Source organism: Chlamydomonas reinhardtii, chromosome 8 (assembly GCF_000002595.2).
Source record: "Chlamydomonas reinhardtii strain CC-503 cw92 mt+ chromosome 8, whole genome shotgun sequence".
Lineage (NCBI taxonomy): Eukaryota > Viridiplantae > Chlorophyta > Chlorophyceae > Chlamydomonadales > Chlamydomonadaceae > Chlamydomonas > Chlamydomonas reinhardtii.
The window spans coordinates 2,248,156-2,267,776 of record NC_057011.1 but is presented as its reverse complement, the minus strand read 5'-3'; the positions used below and the strand labels follow the sequence as shown (position 1 = coordinate 2,267,776).

General features: G+C 67.3%; 3 protein-coding genes across 3 annotated transcripts in view; 1 reads left to right on the top strand and 2 right to left on the bottom strand.

Moving 5' to 3' along the window:
• Positions 1-138: 138 nt before the first annotated feature.
• On the bottom strand, positions 139-1,910 carry CHLRE_08g370083v5 (uncharacterized protein). Its single transcript, XM_043065013.1, has 3 exons — positions 1,808-1,910; positions 1,547-1,670; positions 139-1,329 (listed from the first exon to the last, which is right to left on the bottom strand). Exons 1-3 carry the CDS (start codon positions 1,822-1,824, stop codon positions 1,081-1,083), a joined length of 390 nt encoding a protein of 129 aa, XP_042922014.1. The 5' UTR covers positions 1,825-1,910; the 3' UTR covers positions 139-1,080.
• A 53-nt stretch (positions 1,911-1,963) lies between these two features.
• On the bottom strand, positions 1,964-11,160 carry CHLRE_08g370050v5 (uncharacterized protein). The gene is made up of 6 exons (XM_043065012.1): positions 10,527-11,160; positions 8,067-10,212; positions 7,204-7,827; positions 4,252-6,980; positions 3,490-4,103; positions 1,964-3,248 (listed from the first exon to the last, which is right to left on the bottom strand). The coding sequence occupies exons 2-6, from the start codon at positions 10,158-10,160 to the stop codon at positions 3,148-3,150; spliced, it is 6,162 nt and encodes a 2,053-aa protein (XP_042922013.1). The 5' UTR covers positions 10,161-10,212; positions 10,527-11,160; the 3' UTR covers positions 1,964-3,147.
• Positions 11,161-11,850: 690 nt separating this feature from the next.
• CHLRE_08g370000v5 (uncharacterized protein) overlaps positions 11,851-19,621 on the top strand; it is a 10,762-nt gene continuing 2,991 nt past the window's right edge. Inside the window, exons 1-7 of the mRNA XM_043065011.1 lie at positions 11,851-13,787; positions 14,040-14,768; positions 14,966-16,476; positions 16,720-18,078; positions 18,463-18,819; positions 19,011-19,191; positions 19,328-19,602. Coding sequence (XP_042922012.1) covers positions 11,964-13,787; positions 14,040-14,768; positions 14,966-16,476; positions 16,720-18,078; positions 18,463-18,819; positions 19,011-19,191; positions 19,328-19,602 — 6,236 coding nt within the window. The 5' untranslated portion in view covers positions 11,851-11,963. The remainder of the gene's footprint in view (positions 13,788-14,039; positions 14,769-14,965; positions 16,477-16,719; positions 18,079-18,462; positions 18,820-19,010; positions 19,192-19,327; positions 19,603-19,621) is intronic.

Sequence of the window (19,621 nt, the reverse complement as noted above, 5' to 3'; positions counted from 1 at the left end):
GGACCTGGCGGGCACAGCGGTAGTTGCGGCTGCTGCTGGTAGGCATACGGCTGCCGCACCGTGATGTGCGTGATGTCCAAGGGCAGCAGGGCTCTCCAAGCACGCCCCTCGCCTGCTGCGTGCTGCGGCTGGTTGTCACGGGGTACGTAAGGCTATTCAAATCGGTGCCATACGCACGGCACGCCTCCCGGCCTCCGTCGTTAGTTCGGTGGCTGCCGACCTTCCCGATGGGTCACATGGCCCTCCTGGCTGCGTTGGCAGCCAAGCCGAAAAGCAGCACACCCGAGGCCGCAAGTCCATTGACGGAAAGACATCCCTTGTCCTGTTCCTTCCTCGTCAACCAGGTAGCATTGATGCTGCATCAGTTGCTGCTCGTGCCTAAGCCTCGTAGCTGAGACAGGCAGCGCAGTGATGTTAGACACGAATGCGCTGCGCAGTGCGCACCCCTGGCGCACCCACCAGACCACCACCGTAACGAATGCTGTCCCACACGCCCGCCTGACCGCCGGCTGCTCAGCAGCTGTATGCGACATGCTGTGCTCGTGCCGGGGACCCGTGCCCCCCCGTGCCACTCCGTTGTCAAAGCATAGGCCACGCTCTCCTCCCCGCTCTTTTGCATTGGGTTCGGTTTAGTTTGTGCTGGTATCTACACACCCCAATTCCCCGCGTATCCGCCACGGCGTGCATCACGACATTGACACACATCAGTTGCCCACCAGGCGTCGAGGCCGCCGGGCCACAAAGCTCTCTCAGCTGAGTGGTGTTCCTTGACACCTGCTGCCCATCCGCGCACATTCCTGCGCGGCGCGTGATCACAGTTTTGACAAGTGTTCCCCGGTCACGGGAACAGGGGCTGAGCCCCTCCACTCTCTGAGGCCGAACAACCTCATCGCCCGGACATAGCCGGGGTCGGTTTCCACAGGCACGTAGCCAAACCAGGTGCCTAGTGATTGCGATGCCACAGCCGAGCCAACCGTAGCCAGACGCAGCACAGGTGTCAACAGCCGCAACACTTGTCATGCCGCTACGGATGCCCTGCCAGCCCCACCGCGGACCGCTACCTGGACACCAGCCGGCTCCTCAGCCTGCGCGCTTGCGCCGCTTCTTTGGCGGCGCTGCGCTCTCCTCCTCCACGTGGCCTTTCCCGCCCCCTCCGCTACCAAGATGCGCGCACGCGCCCCCGCTGCTGCCCCCGCCGCCGCCGCTGCCGCTGCCCCCGCCGCCGCCGCCGCTGCCGCCGCCAGTCTGCAGCGATGCAGGTCGCTTGTGCCCCAGCAGGATCTCCACCAGCGCGTGCCGGATGTTGGTTGCCGAGTTGACGTCACGTCCCTGCACCGACCGTCGGGAGGGTAGAGTGAGTGAGTGAGTCCCACGCACTGAGCCCACGACTGAGCCGTGTCATCCACGTGTCATCCCCACTGAGCCCCACTGAGCCCACGACTGAGCCCCACTGAGCCCACGACTGAGCCCCACTGGGCCCCGCTGAGCCGTCACCCAGCCACCCAGCCACCACCCAGCCGGCCGCCCGCCCGCAAAGTAGACTCACCCACCCCGTCCCGCAGTGGTTGCACACTTGGACTTGGTGAGCACGTGAGCCCCCCCCATGGTACGACCGCCTGCAGGCAGCGCTGCCCGTCGCCGAGTAAGCGCCGCCCGCACTTCGCACACACCTGGGGAGGGAGTTCTTTTTGTAGACGGCACGGCACGGCAGTGGCACGGACAGGGGCAATCCTGGGGGGCTTCGCCCCCCCCTGGTTCGCTTCGCTGGTTTGACAAAAATGTACGACAACAAAAATCGGAACCGTGCGTTGTGTATCGTGACATGTGCGGCTCAGGATTTGGTGACGGTTTCTGTCTTGTAGGCAGCTGCCTGCCTCGAGGGTGTGCGCATGAGCGAGAGGCTTGGCTGGGACTCACGTGCGTAGCCCAGCAAATGGTGACCGGATGGGGGGCCTGCACGTAGCTAGCCAGAAATGACACAAAGCACTAGCGCGCAGCAGGCGCGGGGCGTGCGTGCTTGGAGTGCCCTGCTGCGCTCGGACATCACGATGCGGCGCAAGCACGCACACACGTGTCCCAGCACTACTATTGCTGTACGACGTACAGTGCCCGATAGACCCGCCAGCCGTGCGTGCCCATCCAACCTCCCCGGCGCACCACTCAACAACCCGTCATGCCCGTTCGTTCATGCCCACAGGTCCTCGTCAATGTACCAAAAACTAAGGCAATCATCCGCAAACAAACGACCTTGCAACATGCTCCATCAACAAACGTCGCAACGAAGCCCCTCAATTGCTAATGGCGAAACCTGACCGCCGGGAATGTGCGGCCCTGTCTCCTCGGTCTCGCCTGGCTGCCTCCGCACACGTACCGCCGTGCCTGTTTGCCTTCCTGAGTGCCTCTCTCCTAACTACTGTGCATACCGTTGTAAGCCTATGACCCTCGGGACATCCGGTAGCTTTTATCGTCTAACAACCGTATGATCGCTTGCGGCGGTACTGCGGTGATCGCTTCAATGTCCACAGCATGCATTGTATACTGCGTCTGCTGCAACAACACAATTAACGGCGGCCCAGTCGGCCCCGGGTGTGTGTGATACATTGCATTCGTTCCACAATGCGTTTGGTTCCATCTTCTGCGTTACGCGCAGACAGTATTGTATATCCCCTAACACCCCAGTGCGCCACGCGAACAAAATTGCGACCTTTGCATGCTGCATCTCTCCAACCTGATCCCCCAATCATCATAAACCCGCCCCAAACCCGTGCGCGACCGCTGGCGCATCTTGACAAAGTCGCATTGCAGTACTGCTCGGTGGTGCATTGGTTCAGCAATGTGTTTCGAACGTTTTCGCGTGACTTGGGAAGTTCTCATACATGCAATCATCCATGCAGCAGCCCTCCTGCGCTAGTATCGTATATGCATTGCGAGCATACATACTTCCTCAAAATGTGCACATACGGTACATATGACTATATGTTCGGATTCCGTGCGGATCCTTTGGTTTCAATGTGCACACGTAGCGCCGCAATCTGCCCAAACAGCGGTTGGCACCACTTTTTTAAAGCTAGCCCAATCCCAGCACCACGCTCCTGCAGCAGTGACGGAGAAGCAATCTCCGCCTGCTGCTCGCCTCCATGCCGCTCCTCATTGTGCTGCTGCTTGCTGCAGACTTTGCCTGGCAGTGTCACGGCGTGCCAGCGTCGGCGGAGGCGAGGCGCTGCCAAAGCTACTTGCTGGGAGGACGCCTGTTGACAGTTAGGGGCAATCAGGCGGTACATGCCCATCTTGGTGAACAACACGAGCGGCGGAAGGAAACGGCTGCGCTGTTAGGTGTGAACGCACGGCGGCCGAACGCATCCGAAGCCCCGAAGCCAGACGCACAAACTATGACCCAGCGTCGCGACAATTGAGCTGAGGCAGCACCCGCTTAGTCATGCACTTGCAAGGCACCCCAGTGACCTAGCACTTCGGCTGCCAGCTGCTGACCTGCGCCCGCCAGCCCTGCCGCCATGTACTGCTGTGTGTACGGCAGGTGCGTCTGACGCATGTACGACAGGAGCGCGTTCGCCAGCATCTGGAGCTGCTGCAGATGCCGTACAGCTTCCTGTAGATCCTGCGCCGCTGCATCCGGCGGCGCCGCCGCATCGCCACTGGCAGTAGCCACGGCAGTGGCGGCAGCAGCAGAGCGCGCCGCCGCGAAACAGCTGCCGCCCATCAATAGAGACATCATGTCCGACACGAGGGGCGAAAAGCTGTGGGTGAAGGCGCGGGCTCGGGCCATGGCGCTGCTGGTGCTGCTACTGCCGCCGCCCTCGCCAGCTGCTGCTACTGCCGCCTCCGCCTCCGCGGCTACCAGCTCCTGCTCCATGCGGCCCATGAGGCCACACAGCTCCGCCGCCACCTCCGGCGGCACCACCGCAATGGGGCTGTAGTGCAGCGCCGCCAGGGCCGCCGACGGGGCTGTAGCAGCCTCAGCCCCAGCGGCAGCAGCAGCAGCGCCGCCGGCCAGCTCTCCCTCTGCCTCCTGCCCATTGCCACCGCCGCGGTACGGCAGCACCAGCAGCGCCGCGCTGCCCTCGGCCAAGCCCGACATGTCCAGACTGCGGGGGGGGGGGGGGGGGGAGGGCAGCCCGGCGGACGGACAGCCCGTATGGTGAGTGCAAAACCTGACGGAAGAAGAAAGGTACATTGACTCACGCACTTGCTAGCTCCCTTACCTCAGCACCAGACAAACCCTATCCCGCTCACCTGACGCTGGCTCCTCGCGGCCCCACCTCCAGCCGCTGCACCTCCGCCACCACTGCGCCCGCCTGCGTCACCACCACCCGCACCAGCAGCGGCGGCGGCACGGCAGTAGCAGCGGCTGCAGTACCCGCCGTCCCGCCACCAGCGTCAGAGGACATGTCCAGGTGCAGCGTGAAGCATACCGTCTGCGTGGGTGCTGCTGCAACCGCCGCAGATGCTACTGCCGTGGCACTGCGACTGGGTCTGCCACCTGCGTCGCGCTGTCGTGCTGTCAGCAGCAGCCCGGGCGGCGGCGAGGCGGCCGCGACTGCTGCGGCCTCTGCCGCCGGACTGGCAGGAGCCGCGCCCGCAACCCCACCGGGCATCCGCGTGCGCGCTGCAGCATCTGCCAGACCACCCGTGTTCTCACCCTGCACCTGCTGCTGCCGCCACCACTGGTGTTGCTGCTGCTGCTGCGGCTGGTGCTCCATGCGGTGTTGGTGCAGGCGCGCGGCGGCCGACAGGGAAAAGGAGCAATCCAGGCTGGGCGCACGTACTGCGCCGCCACCGCCGCCGCCACCGCCACCGCCGCCGCCGCCGCCACCAGTACCGGTTGACTGAGGCGCCGCCGCAGCGCCTGCGAACGGCGAGGGGCGCGGGGAGCGATGAGATCCCGCGCGCGCAGGACGCACTGTATCAGCACCAGTCCCTGCATCACGGCCAGCAGCGGCGGCTTGGTCCGGCCCATGGGCGTGGCCTGAAGGCTGCCGCTGCATCGGGGCCCCTGCAAAAGGGCTCACGCCAGCACCGCCGCCGCTGCTGCCGGCGTCACCGCCCCACGACACGCGGCCGCCGGCGCCAACACCGCTGCTGCTACCGCCGGCGGCACCACCCAGGTCGCGGACGTGCCCCGCAAAGACCATGCTGGTCGTGGTCGCGGAGGTCGCGGTGGAGTGCGAAGCAGCTTCAGCGGCGCAATGCTGCAGCCAGCTCTGCGCCGTCACGTTCAACACCTCCGAATCTGGGGCGCCGCCGCCGCCGCCGTTGCCGCCGAGGCTGCCGCGAGCGTTAGCGGCGGGTGCGAAGCGGTCTTGATCTAGCGATTCCGAATCCGAAGCCGTTCGCAACTCCATGCCAACTTGATGGTGGGAAAGCAGCGCCGCCGGCTCTGAAGCCGTCGCCATCGGCAGGGGCGGCACCGCTGCCAAGAAGGGGTGGAGAAAGGGCGTCACGGCGGCCGCAGCCCCAGCCTCACCGACACCGGCGGAGTCGCCGCTGCCGATGTCAGGGCTGTCCGGCGCCGCAGCGGAGGCCTCGGCAGTGCCGGCGGGTGCGTGGGCGCGGGCGTGGCGCGGGCGGCGGCCTTGCTCAGTCACCGGCACTGCTGTGGTGGCGATATGATGCGGCGGGACCAGACTCAAATCAAGGACGTTGTGGTAGCGGCTGCTGCTGCTACCGGTGCTGCCACTGGCGTCAGCAATGCCTGCTGGCGCGGCTTCAGCTTCCATGGCTGCTGCCGCGGCGGCAGTCGCAAAGGGCGTCGCCATGCTGCCCTGGCGGTCGGCGCCTAGCTGCACAGCGCCCGCCGCCTGCGCCGCCGCGCCCCCGGCCTCTCCTGCCTCTGCCCCTGCCCTCTCTTGCCCTTCCCCCTCTTGCCTTTCCCCTTCGTCCGCAGCCGCCACCATCTGGCCAATCGCGGGCCACCGCAGCGCGCCGGCCGGTTGCTCCCTCTCCCAGTCCCGCTCCTGCTGCCGCTCCTGCTCCGCAACCCACCCCTCGCCGCCTCCTCCTCCTGCTCCTCCGCCGCCTTCGTTAAGCTCGTACTCGCTGAGCTCACTGGCGCTGTCGCCTGCCATCAGGTCCTCACGCACGCCCGCGCCGCCCACCTCGCCACTGATCCCGTGACGCAGACGGCGGCCCCCCGCCGCGCCCTTCTCCGAAGCAGTGTCTTCCACACTGCCGCCGTCGCATGCCAGGCCAGGCCAACTCCGGCTGCGACTGGCAAAGTACTCGGCAGCGCTAGTCGTGCCGCACCGCGGCGGCGCCCGGCGGCGCGCCGCGCGCCGAGCTCGCGCGGACGCAGCCGGCGACTCCGGTGGCGGCGGTGAGGGTGAGCTGGAGGGCACCAGCGCCGCCGCAACGGCCTGGCGCCCTGGCTCCTGCAGCGGCTCCGCCAACGCTGACCGCCGCTCGCTGCCTTGTTGTGGCGCGCCAAGGGTCGTTGTGGCCGTGGAGGCCTGGGGTGTGGCGCCGCCCCCAGCTGCTTCGGCTTCCGCAGCTGCATCGTCAGAGCCCCAGCGTGATTCGGGTGAGAGCGCCGCCACCGCTGCCCGCACGGCTCTCCGAGGATCACCCGGGGCCGTTGCGCGGCTGCTGCCAGCGACAACGGGTGCCTGCGGCTGGCCCTGCGGCTGCTGCGGTGGCAGTTGTTGCTGTTGCAGGGGCCGATGCAGCGGCGCGCGCGGCGGCGACGCTGCTGCTATCAGCACCGGCGGGTCCATGTAGACCAGCAGCGGCACCACCTGCGGCGGCGGCGGCTGTGGAGGCAGCGGCGGCTCCCCGTACTCCCCATCCGCGCCCACCGCATTCCCGCCGGCTGGGTGCAGCAGGTGCAGCGGCAGCAGCAGCTCGGCGTGGGCGGCCTCGGGCAGCTGTAGCAGCTGGCCGTGCAGCTCGTCGTGCAGGGCCTCCATGGCGGCGTGCAAGAGGGCGTCGGACGTGGCGGCCTCGTCGGGACCGTCCGGCGCATCGAACTGCGCGCGGAAACGTAAGGAACGAAGGCAGGGGACGGTTTAAGGACGGGAAGGGGCTAGTTGCGGTTGGGTCACTGTAAGGAGCAACAGAGCTACGGAGTGCCCCAGTACACACACGCCTTGCGGACGTTTCCACCTTCCCACCGGATGCTCCGGAGGGGCACCAGCAGCAGCAGCAGTGCCCTGCAACTCCCCGCGCAATGCACGCCGCCGCCCCACGCACCTGCAGTCGCAGCACCACCTCGATGCAGCCCCGCAGGCACTGCACCTGCGTGGCGTAGCTGTGCCACCTCAGCCCGCCGCCACCGGGCACAGGCGTAGCCGCCGCCGCCGCCGCCGCCACCACCGCTCCATCGCCGCCATCACTTGCCGCAGCGGCCGGCTCCGAGGCCTCAGCAGCGGCCGCGACGCGGGCAGAGGGAGCAGCAGCGCCAGCGCCACGAATGGCTGCGGCGGCGCCAGGCGCGCCTGCCGCCGCTGCAGCAGGGGCGGTTGAACCCGGTGCCAGGCCTGCTGCACTCGCTGCAGCCTCGGATGACGGAGTCGCAGCGAACAGGGATGAGGTTCCGGAGCTGCTGGGGATGCCGCTGATGCTGCTGGTGTCACTACCTATGGCACCGCCGCCGCCGCCGCCGATGCCGCTTGCGCTACTCGGAAGGCCGGCTACGCCTGTGCCTGCTGTGCCAGCGGAGCCAGAGGCAACATCGCAGCTGTCTGTGCCGACGTTTGCGGTTTGGCTGCGAGCGTATGCGCTGCTGCGGCGGAGGACTTGCTCCACAGTCCGATGCGCTGACGCTGACAGGGCGGCGGCAGTCTCCTCGAACGACATCCCGGGCGGCGTGTCAAACTGAAGGCCGGGCAGGCAAAAGGTGGAACGAAGTCCACTCATGGACATACTCCAGTCAATGCCCAATATCACCAACCGACACAATCCCATTGTCTCTCCCCCCCCAAGCGCCTGAAGTCCCCAAGGATCCCTAGCTTACTGCTGCGCAACACACACGCACACGTGCCGCCGTGCGCCGTCCGATCCCTGCACTGCCCCGCTGCTTGCCGCCCGGTGCTTGCCGCCCCACCCAGACTCACCTTCATGGACACGGTGACGTGGCGTGCCGGGGAGCGGTACAGCGCCGACGGCGACGACAACGAAGACGTCCCCGCACCCCCGGCCCTCGCCGACCCCACAGATGCAGAAGGCAGGGCGCCCGCGGCTGTAGCGGCAGCTGCGGCGGGCGTGGCTGCAGTCATGGCCGGCGCGGGAGGCTGTAGCAACAGCCGTCGGAGCTGCGACGTTGGCGCCGAAAGGGGCGCCGATGCCAGGGCTGGTGGTGGTGGCGGCGGCGGTGCCATAGCCGGCAGGGTGCTGGGCGGCCCCGCTGCTGTCGCCGGCGCATCGCGCTTCCCTGGGACGAATGTGAGCCGCTTCGAGGCTGCCGCAGGCGGCGAGTCCGGGGCGCCCGCGCCGTGCTCCATGTCCGACGCTGGTGCGAAGGTGTAGCTCGGCGGAGAGGCCGGCGGTGCAGCCAGTGCGGGTGCACCGCTCAGACCCCTGTGGCCCGTCACAGGCGCCGCCGTCATCAGCCCTGTGCTTGCTGCCAGCAATGCGCTTCTGCCGTCAGCCCTGTGCTTGCTGCTGCTGCTGCTGCTGCTGTTGCTGCTATTTCCATCCCCGCCGCTACTTCCGCAGCCGCCACGGAGCAGGAGAAGCCCCTGCGGCGGCGGCAGCAGCGGTGGCAGCGCCTGTGTAGTACTAAGCGGCCCTGGTTGCTCACCATGCTTGCCATAGCGGGTGCAGCTGCTACTGCGGGAAGCACCGTCCGTCACCGCCTGACGCTGTGCGGCGCCGAGTAAGGACACCGCGGCCGCGCAGGCATCAACGGCAGTAGCACACGCGGTTGCCCTGTGCGACTCCTCGGCTGCTACAGCCTCCCGCAATGACTGGATGCTCGCCTGTTCCACATGATCGGCAGCGGCCGGCGAGCTCAGAGCCGCCGCCAGTGGCGCGAAGGCACCAGCAGGCTCACAGCCGTCCTGAGCTGCAGCCGCTGCAGTATTGGCGCGGCGGAAACCGCCATCACGGCTGCGACTTCCAGACGCTGTTGTCCTTGGTGCTGCTGCTCGTACGATCGCCGCGGGCCCCTGACGCCCCGGGGTCTGTCCCGCATCTGAGATTACCCCCATATGCACAAGGGCCTGCAGCAAACCCTCCTGCTGGTCCTTCTGCAGCGCCCCCGCCGCCGGCGCCGCGCCCGCGGCAAGTCCAGGCGCAGAGGCACACGCAGTCGCCACTGCTCCATCTACGCGGGCCGGTGGTCGCCACGGCGCCGCTGCTGGAATCTGAATAAGCCCTTTCGGCAGCGAGCATTCGCCGACGTTGCTGCTGCTGTCGCTAGGTGCAGACACCACTCTGGCCGCACCGAGCGGGCGCCAGGTCTGCTGCACGCTGCATGCCGCGGGCTGCAGCTCGTTGAGAGTCTCAAGGGCGCCAGTAGGCTCAAGGCCAGGACCGGCGTCTGCTGCCGCCTCCGGACTGCCGCCGCTGACTGTTAGGAAGCTGCAGCCGCAGCCGGTGCCTCCTTCCGCAGTTCCACCGCTGCCGCCACCACCGCTACTACTGCCACAGCCGCCGCTACCACTGCCTCCAGGGTCACCACTGCCGCTACGCCCACCGGCCTGCTGCCCTCCGCCCAAGCCGCTGCGGCCCGTGCCGCAGCTGCTGCCGGTGAAGCTGCTACCGGCGGTCGCCAGGCTGCTAGCCGTGGCAAGGCTGCTGGCCGCGGTGGCCGCCGGCAGCATCAGCTGCCCCAGCGTGCCGACGTGGCTGCCGCTGGGCCCCCGCGCCCAGCCGCCCGGGAGATTTGCGCCGCCAGCCACCGCGCCCGACCCACATCGCACCGCCCGACTCACATCGCGCTGCGCCGCGTCCGCGCAGTCTGCCGCCGCCGCCGCCAGACCCAGCGCCGCCGTTGTGGGGACACCACCTGGCCCATTCCCTTCCAGGTCGGCTGGTTCGGGTGGCGCGGCAGTGTGCGCCGGAGGCTGGGCGCCGCGGCACTCCCCGCCGCGACCGCTGCCCATGACCGCGCGCGCGCTGCTGGCTGCTGCGACCAGTTGTGAGCGTGGTTCTTGCTGTTGCTGCTGCTGCGCCGCCGCGCTGAAGGTTTCGTAAAGCCTGTTCATTTGAAAGGAGGAGTTCGCGCTCGCTCGAGTGCACACCAGTTAGGCGATGAACCTAGGAATACATCGTGCGTACATGCGTGCAGTTTGATGCCAGCTAAGCAGCGTGAAGTTTGTTATACTGCACACGGCCCAGGATGACTGCAACACGGCCCAGGCCATGCCTAGGATGGCCTGGCCGGAAATTCACACAACCGCATAGCCAGCGCCACCTTGCAGTAGGGTCTACCTACACGAGCAAAGGCTGCTGCAAGCTGTGGTAAGCGGGAGCCAGCCGCGTTCAGACGTTCTGACGACCCGTGGGCCCCGCTCGGATTCGTGTGGCCGAGACCCAGCTGTTTAATTTCGGGCAACTGTCCATCCGCCCACCTTCTAGCCTCGATGCGTCTTGGCAAGAGCGCCAGGCGCAGCACATCGACTTCGCGTGTTCCCAGCAGAGCTGCTGCCTGTGAGCAGCGACCTTCTTTTCTTCTCCATGCGACGCCACGCTCATTCACCGACTCGGAACTGCAATGACTGACAACGGGCAGAACTGTGGGACGGCCAGGCGCCTGGCAGCCAAGGACCGCCGTTAGCAAGCTCTGGAGTTTCCATCTTACTTTACAAATTTTAATTACTTCGACGTGGAAAGAACTTACGTTCCTTTTGAATGCAGGGCCGACAGCTGGACTGCAAATGTGCTTTGGTACTGCTGTATACCTGCATCACAACGAGTATACTGTATTATGTGTTCCGCGACGCAAATTAACATAACAGTCACAGTAAGACTGGATGATTGGGGGTGGAGTATTTGGACAACAGATTTAGGGATGATTCTACAAATCATTTATCTGAGTCTAAGCAACAAAATGTATGTAGAGGCTCAGAGTTATGCTTTGCTGCAGTTGGTGTGCAAGTTCGGCGTTCCGGCCCGTTTGGACTCTACGCCGGTTTGTGGCGACTACGCAGGCGATTGCTTCGTTCCTTGGTATGTTATCAGGTTTGTTAGGGCAAGTATTGAAGGTAGTATTACGCTTTATCACTGGCCGACACCCCAGAAAGTTTTCTCAGCCCGATTTTGCAGCGACCCCCCTCCCAGCCTCCCCCCATCCCGACCCCCGCCGCGCATCCCAACCGCCGTGCCACAATCCGTACGCATGTGTTCATGTGTACCAGAAGGCGCCGGACCATGCCTGACTGCCGCGCCTGACTTCGCGAATGTCACAGGTCTTGCGCGCACACACACACGCACCCCACGCACACCGCCGCGTTCACTGTGCAGACGGCCGAGAAATTTTGCAGGGGAGAGAGCCCAGGCGCACAGACACACGTAAGCGGGTGCGCAGATGGGGGGCATCAACGCGAGGCAAGGGGCTTCAGGCTGCCAAACAAAAGCCAGCTAGTTTGCACGCCTCCGTCCTCAACTTCACAGGGTAGCTACACACATGCGAAGAGGAGACCTAAGCTCGGCCAGCCTGAGCGCGCCGGCGAAGCGGGGCGGCGCGTGCGAATGCCCAGTGGTAACACAACGCATCAGGGCCGCCTCCGGCTGCGTGGCTGCAGTTGGCGCCGGCACCCTCAGGATGGCCGAGAACAGAGGGAGCGCGATGGGGGGGACCCATGGGGCTGCGGAGTCAGCGGTCTTCCCCCACCTCGCCCGTCCCCGGGCGTCGGACCGCTCAACACAGAACAATGTTCACATAGCACATTCGACGGAGCTGACAACGCAGTGGAAGCTTACCATATGCTTGGGACCTGTCAACAACCTTGCAAATTCTGTGTCGCCGCCGCGCGCGCGAGCTAGCGTGAACCTCTGCTGCCGGCGCGATGGCGGCATCAATGGAGTGCAGCCGCAGCAGCAACAGTGACGCTGCGGCGCCGTTGCCTGCCGAGTCACCGCTTGTGAGGCCCTCCAGCGGCAGCCACTCGCCGGCGGCAATCGCGCCGATGGTGGTGGCCTGGACGGCGCCTTTGGCGATCGCCTACCTCCCCATCGCCGCCGTGCTGCCGCAGCTGCCGCACAGTGGGCCGCCGCCGACCGGCCGCGCCGCCGCGCTGCTAGCCTGCGCGGTGTGGCCGCTGCTGCAGCTGGGGCTGCTGCGACCGGCACTGCTGGCGCCTCTGCCGCCACCTGTTGCTAATGCTGGTGATGATGATTGCGATGTTGATGCTGGTGGTGGTGGTGGTGGTGGTGGTTTTCGTGGACCAAGCGGCGCTAGTGCGGAGCGGGCAAAGGGCGGTTCCGGCGATGGCTGCATGATTGGGCCCAGCACCAGCAGCACCGCCGGTCCCGTAAGCCCCGGCACCCAGGGCCGAGACCATCCTCGCCAACCCGCTAGCACCAGCACTGGCGCCGTGGGCCTCTTCGTCGCTGCCTTTGTGCGCGACTGGCGCCGACTGGGCTGGCTAGCGCTGGCGGTGGCGCAGCGCGCGCTGCGGCTGGCGGCGGGCGCGCATGCCGCGGCGGCCATCGGCGCCATTGTGTGCGGCTGCGTGCGCGGCTGGGGCAGCCCCTGTTGCCGCGCCATGCGGCAGCTCACCAGCTGCAGCGGGCTGCTGCTGCAAGTGGGGGTGCTGATCACCGCGCTGTGCACCGCGGCGGCGCTGGAGGCCCCGGCCGCGGCAGCTCACGTGCGCGACACTGGCCGGGACCAGGCGCAGCTGGCGGCGCGGGCGCCCAAGCGCCCGCCTGTACTATGTGCCGCCGAGCGCGCTGCTTCTGCCAGCGCTTCGGGAATGGCGGCGAGCGGTGCAGCCGCCGCCACAGCCGGTGCCGTCATCAGGCCGGGGGCACTGGTCCCCGCCGCGGCGCCGCCGCCGCCACAAATCTTACGGACGGTGATGCGCCTGGCGGCGCACGCCCTCTGCGCCGCCGGCGCCCTCAACGTGGGCGTTCACTCCGCCGCCGTCGCCGCTGCCGCCACCGGCTTTGTACATGGCGGCGGCGGCGGCGGCAGTAGCGTGCTGTGGCTGCAGCTGCCGCCGCCGCCCAATGTCGACAGGCCGGCTCTGTGTCGGTCCGGACCGCCCGCCGGATTGCTCTCAGCCTCCAGCTTTCCCACCTTCCTTTTGCCGATCAGTGGCATGTTCGGTGGTGGCCGCTTTGGGGGCCGGGCACGGGACGCGGCAGCAGCTGTGGCGGCGGTGCCGCCGCTCTGCGTTCCCGCGGAGGTGGCGGTGCTGGTGGCGGCGCTGGGTGGAGCCCTGGCTGCTGCTATCTACCACATGATGGTCCCGGTGCTGGCATGGGTGTTCGCTTGGGCCGTGGCCCGGACGATCGCGCTCATGGCATTCAGCCCCGCTGCTGGATGGCCGACGCCACACCAACAGCTGCTACAGCAACCGCTACAGCCGTCGCTGCTGCAGCAGCAGCTACGGCCACCTCAACAGCAGGCGCCTGACGCGCGCCCGGGGCTGAGGTCGGGCACAGCGTCGGCTGCTGCACAGCTGCTGGCGCCAGCACAGCAGACAGAGGCACGCCCACAGCAGGTGGTGGCGCCGGTGACTGCATCCCTCCTGGCGGCCGAGGCCGCGGCTGCAGTGCACACGGCGACCGTCCACACGGCTGCGGCGGCGGCGATGGCTAGGGCGGGGGCGCGTGCATCGGCTCTGTACCGCTCGCGGTCGCGTCAAGTGACGGCCGCATTCAAGGTAGGAGGCCCTACGTACGTCGGCCAAGCCCTGGTTGGGGGCTGTAGCAAGCACACGCATATGAGGGGAAGGGCGGCAACCACCAGCCCGTACGTCGGCTAGGCCCTGGGTTGCCACCTGCTTGCCTCTCGACGCGAGCCGGCTCGAGTGACCTGCCATGCCTCCATCCAGCGCCCTTCGCCTTGGCAGCCACGACCGCTGTTCACGACTGCTGCGCCCACCTCCCTGCCCAACTGCATTTCATTCCTACAGCTGGAGGTGCCGCCGGGCGTGTCCTTCGAGGCCGCCGCCGCCTTCGTCGCCGCCCGCGTCCACCTCACCGTTCAGGAGCTAACGCGCGACCTCAGCAGCCGCAACACCAGCGGCCACAGCCATAGGGGAAACGGCAGCGGCGACAGTAGCGGCGGTGGCGGTCAGAGCCGCGGTGGCGGTGACGCTGGCGTGGCAGGGGAGCCGGCCGGAGATGCGTCCAGCAATACCAACGGCGGCAGTGGGGGCGCCCGCGGCAGCTTCAAACGTGGTGCTGGCAGTGCCAGCCGCAGCGAGACTCCCACGCCAGCCGCCGACGCCCGGCCAGCTGTGGCCGATGCTGCCAGCGCTGCCCTGATCGCGGCCTCAGCAGGCACCGGTGCCGTGCCCAGCATCCCCGACCCCATCTACATCCCAAGCCCCGTCGAGCTCAATGCGATGTCCCGCAGTTTCAGTAGCAGTCCTGCGGACGCAGCGGCAGTGGCGGTGCCTGCTGCTGACACGGCGCCTGCTTCAGACTCAGGCACCGCACTCTGTGCAGGTAGTGCAGGGCTGTCCGAAGCGCCCCCAGCCCCAGGCCCTGCTACTGCTGCGGCTACTGCGGCTGCTGCTACGGCTGAGGCGGCGGCACGGGCTGCTGCCGCAATAGCTCGGCCGCTGCCGCGCTTCGCGAGCTACGCAACTCATGTGCAGTGCGTGCCGGGTTGCATCGAGATCATTCTGCAGCTGCAGGTGAGCCGTCAAGCGTAACAGCGGGGGGAGATCGCCAGGGTGCTCAAATCACGAGGTTGGCCAGGTTCTGCCGCTCCAAGCCCACCGCGCTGACGCTATGGTGGTACCCAAAGCCCCACCTTGCCCTGACTCGCTGCCTCACCGCCTTTGCTGCCCCGCCGCCCATACCTTCGCCCATTCCCGCCCCTTGCTTTCAGTTCGCACCCGAGGATGAGAATGAGGGGCAGGCAGCAGACGGCGTCCAGCAGCCTGCCGACCACAGCAGCAGCAGCAGCAGCAGAAGTGCGAATGCAGCCCTGCTGACCGCCGGCGCGGCGGCGCCCGTGCGGACTGCGGACGCGGCGGCGGTGGAGGCGGCTTTGGAGGCGGCTGTGCAGGCCGCCGTGCTGGCGCTGGAGATGCAGCTGATGGCACAGCTGCAGCAGGTGGCGGCGGCGGCTGTAGCAGCGGAGCCGCCGCGGGCGCCTGCGGCTGTAGCCGGCAGGAGCGGTGGGGATGGCCACGGAGACACAGACGCCGCTGTGGCGCCTGCTTATGAGACGTGCGATGTTGTTATTGATGGTGGCTCTGGAAACGAGCAGCAGCGCGAGGAGCAGGTGCGGAGGGCTCTGGCGCCAGTGGGGTCGCACGGCAGCCCACTGCGTGTCGGCAGGACGGGCAGCGGCCGCCAGCGCCGCGGAGCAGGCAGTAGCAGCAGCAGCGGCAGCAGCAGCAGCAGCAGCGGAGAAGGCGATCAGGGCGACGGCAGTGGCAGCAGCAGCAGCGGTGGTGGTGGTGGCAAAGCGACGGTCCCAGGCTCACAGCAGAGCACAGGCGGCGGCATCCTGCGCGCGTTGTGGGTTATAACGACTCCGGTGGGCTCTCGTGTGGGCACCGCCTCCCCTGATGAATCTACTGCAGGCAGCCGTGGCCGCCGCAGTAGCAGCCGCGGGCTCATCTCCGGCACCGCGCAAGCTGCCGCCGGCCGCGAAAGCGGCAGTAGCAGTCAAGCCGCCGCAAGCCGGGGCCTGCAGTCGGGCAGGAGCAGTGTCAGCGTCGACGTGTGTCAGCAGCTGCCCGGCAGTGTCCAGTCAGCTCCGGCTGACGCCGCGGCTGCGGCAGGCGGAGCAGCCGGGCTGCTACTGCCCCTGGAGGCGGCGTCAGCGGCTGGCGAGCTGCTGCGCACGCTGTCCGCCGGGGCGTCGGCGGCGGCGGGGGTGCATGGCACGGACACAGAGAGTGGGGAGGAGAGCCCACGAGAGAGGCCGCAAGAGGGCCTGCAGGAGGGCCTACAACAGCAACAAACTGACCTGCTGCCGCAGTGGCTTGCAGCTGTAAGCGATAGCAGAAGTAGTAGCGCTGGCAGCACACGCACGGCGCCGCTGCTGGTTTGCATGGAACCCCCAGTGCTCAACACGGCAGCGGCGGCGCTCGCTGCCGCCGCGGCCGGCAGCAGCAATGAGGCGTCGGCTGCTGGGAACACGGCGCGCGCGCGTTCCAACGTGCGTCTTGACGTTTTTGCCCCGGAGCACTTCAGATGGTATCGCATGCGTCCTGCTCCTGCCGGCACGGCACCAGCTGCTGCAGGCGCTGCTGCAGCCACTGCTACTGCCACTGCTACTGCCGTACCGCCCCCGCCGCTGCTGGTGCGGGTGGTGGTGACGCAGGCAGGCGCAGTGGTGGTAGAGGTTCCGCGACTGGAGGTGGGGCCGCGAGGAGCCAGCGTCAGGTGAGCGTGTCGGTGCATGGTGTTTGTGCAGCCACGTCCCATAGGTTGCATAAGAAGTGGCATATGCATGCAGTGTAGGATATGGGGGGCGTCTGCGTCCGTGTGGTGTGTGGCCGGTCAGAGGCACGGCCGGGGTGGCATCAGCAGGTGCTTAGCATGCTGCCACGTGCTGTAACAGCGAGAAGATGGCCATTTGAGCGCGTGTTGACACGCGCATTCGCATTCTTCCCTTGTCCCTTGTAGCCTGGACCTGTCTGGCTTGGCCGAGGGCAGTGCGGCACTGCTGGTGCTGCCGTACCGCGGCGGCCGCGAGGCGGAGCCCGACGGCAGTAGTGCTACAGCCCCTGCTACAGCCCCGGCGGCCCTGGCGGCGCTGCACTACAGCCCCATAGCGGTGGTGTCGCCGGAGGTGGCGGCGGAGATGTGCGACCTCATGAACCGCATGGAGCAGGAGCTGGCGGAGAAGGAGGAGGCGGCAGTAGCAGCAGCTGGCGAGGGCGGCAGCAGTAGCAGCCCCAGCAGCAGCACCAGAATAATCACCCATGCCCGTGCCTTCACAGAGCATCTGTGTCCGCTGGTGTCAGACATGGTGTCAATGCTCCTGGGTTGCGGCCGGCTAGCGGCAGAGCACACTAGCAGTAGCAGCAGCAGCAGCAGCAGCATGCGCCGTGGGGTCGGCGGCGGCGGCGCCACTGGCGGCAGTAGCAGCCAGCCGCCGCCAGCGACTGGACGGCTGGACGGCGCCGATGCGGACTCGCAGCGTGCCGGTTCCGCAGCAGGCGATGCGGCCGCCAACGCGAGCGACGCAGCAGCCGACAGCGCCGCAAGCAGCAGCGCAGCTGCCCTCACCAACAGCACCGGTGGCAATGGAAATGGCAGTAAAGGCAGCAGCGATGACAGCGGCGGGAGTGGGAGCAGTGCCAGGGCAAGCGGTGGAAACGGTGGAAGCGCAGCCGTCGGCGGTTTTGCCGTTGGCGGCGGCGCCGCGGGCCATCATGATCACGTGATGGCCGTTGGAGATCTGCACGACCTGGCGGATGGGCTTTTCAACTACCTACGTGACATGGGGCTGCCGTACACACTGCAGTACCTCGTAGACGGGCTGGGGGCCATTGCCGCCGTCGTATCAGCGCCAGCCGCCGCCGCCGCCGCCAACGCACCTGCTGCCGCCGCCGCTCATGCCGCCAGCGCGGCCATAGCCTCAGCTGCGGTGGCAGCCGGTGGCGTGACTGTAGCGGGAGCGAGGTTGAATACCACAGCCGCGGATACTGACGCGGGCGCTGACGCGGACGCGGACGCTGACACTGGCGCTGACGGCGAGGGCGCCCGCCGTGCCCCTGGCTTCCCAGCCCGCGGGTTCGGCGGTGGTCCTGTTCCGTATCAGGAGCCGCAGGAGCCACCGCGGGCGTCTGGTAGTGATGGTGCTGACGACAACAGCAGCAGCGGCAGCGCTGACGACGGCGGCCGCAGCGCTGCTGGCGGCAACACTAGTAGCGGCGGCGTCCTGGCGGCGGTGGAGGATAAGGCAGTGCGGCTGCCGGCGCTGGCCTCGGAGTGCGAGCGGCTGCTGGTGGCGGTGAAGAGCGTGGCTCGCGGCTTCAGGTGGGTGGGCTCTTTGTTACTGGCGTGTGGGCCCCGGGCTCTTTCTCACTTTCGTGTGGGCTGCTGGGCTCCAGCCAGGGAGGAGCGGTCCGGTAGTAGGTAATGGGAATGGTCTTACACGTGGGTTCGGCTTTGCGCGTACCTAGCTAGCTCAGCTAGTGCGCGCTTGCTTGCGAGATGGATGGCTGCGTTTCCAGTAGCTAGTTGGGGATTGGTCCTGCTGGTTGGCACCTCATCTGGTAGATGAGCCGCATGCATGGAGAATAGCTAGGCGCTCTTGAGTCTTTATTCGCCGCCACTCATCAGCGCCCGTCACAGCCTGCACCGACGCCCTTATCTCCTGCCCTTCCCCGCCTCTCAATACCTACCTCACCTCACCCTCAGTGACCCGCAAGTGGAGGCCGCCTGCCGGCGCTTCCGCTGCTACGAGTGCCAGCGCCTGCGCCTCGACCACGCCGCCGCCGCCGCCCACGCCGCGCTGGCCGTGGCAACCATCATACTGGCGGCACGCAGGCTCCGAGACGGCGGCAGCGGCGGCGGCAGTGACGGCTGGGATGCCGGCAGCAGCTGGGACATGCTGAAGGGGGCTGCTGGCGGTACGCTGCTACAGCCGGCGGCTGCCGCGCAGCAGCTGCTGCAGGGCCTGCCGGCGGCATGCCTGCTGCTCAGCCTGGCGCTGGTGCCAGCACTGGTGCTGCCGGCGGTGCTACTGGAGCGGATCGGGCCGCAGGCGGGCGCCAGGTGCGTGTGCGGGTGGGCGTTGCTTGTGTGCGCGTGTACTACGCAAGCAATGCGAGTTCTCTTAAGGCCCAACCACGGGCTTGCGACACTACTGCGCTTAGGGTGCTTCATGCGTGTGACCTGTGTGACCGCTGCATGTGCTACGCGTGCTGTGGCCCAGCAAGTCTCATACATTCTGCCCCGCGGCGCAGCTGGCGGGAGACCATCGTAAATCTGATGCACGTGGTGCTGGTGGCGGCGCTGTGCCTGTACGGCAAGTACGGCGCCGGCGGCGAGCCTGGCGGCGGCGGCGGCGAGGCGTGGCAGCTGCCGCTGCAGGCCGGCCGGGCGCTGGCGTTGCTGCTGGTGGTGGTGCAGCCGGCCGCTTATGGGGTGAGCAGTAGTAGGGCGGTGGGGTAGTATGTAGAGGCGGGTGGGGCACCGGAAGTTTCTGAGTGGCGAACTTACGGGTATTCATCCTCCATGTATGGGTAGTACTTGACACCTGGTACTGTTTGCACGCCCGCAGATTCACTTTGCCAGCGGCTACTGCTGCTGGGTGTTGGACATGGTGCTTCTCACGCTGGTGCACTGGCGCTGCACAGCGCTAGAGGCGGCGGAGCGCGGCGGTGGCGGCAGCATGGGCGGCGGCGGCGCGGAGCAGTGGGGCGTGTGCTGGGCCCCGTCGTCTTGGGTGGAGGCCATCGCACCGGCCGTGACGGGGGTCGTGGCCTCCGGTGCGCTGGTGGCGGCGGTGGACACGGCCTGGCGCCTGCACTTCCTGCGCCACCAGCACCAGCACCAGTGGCAACAGCAGCGCTGG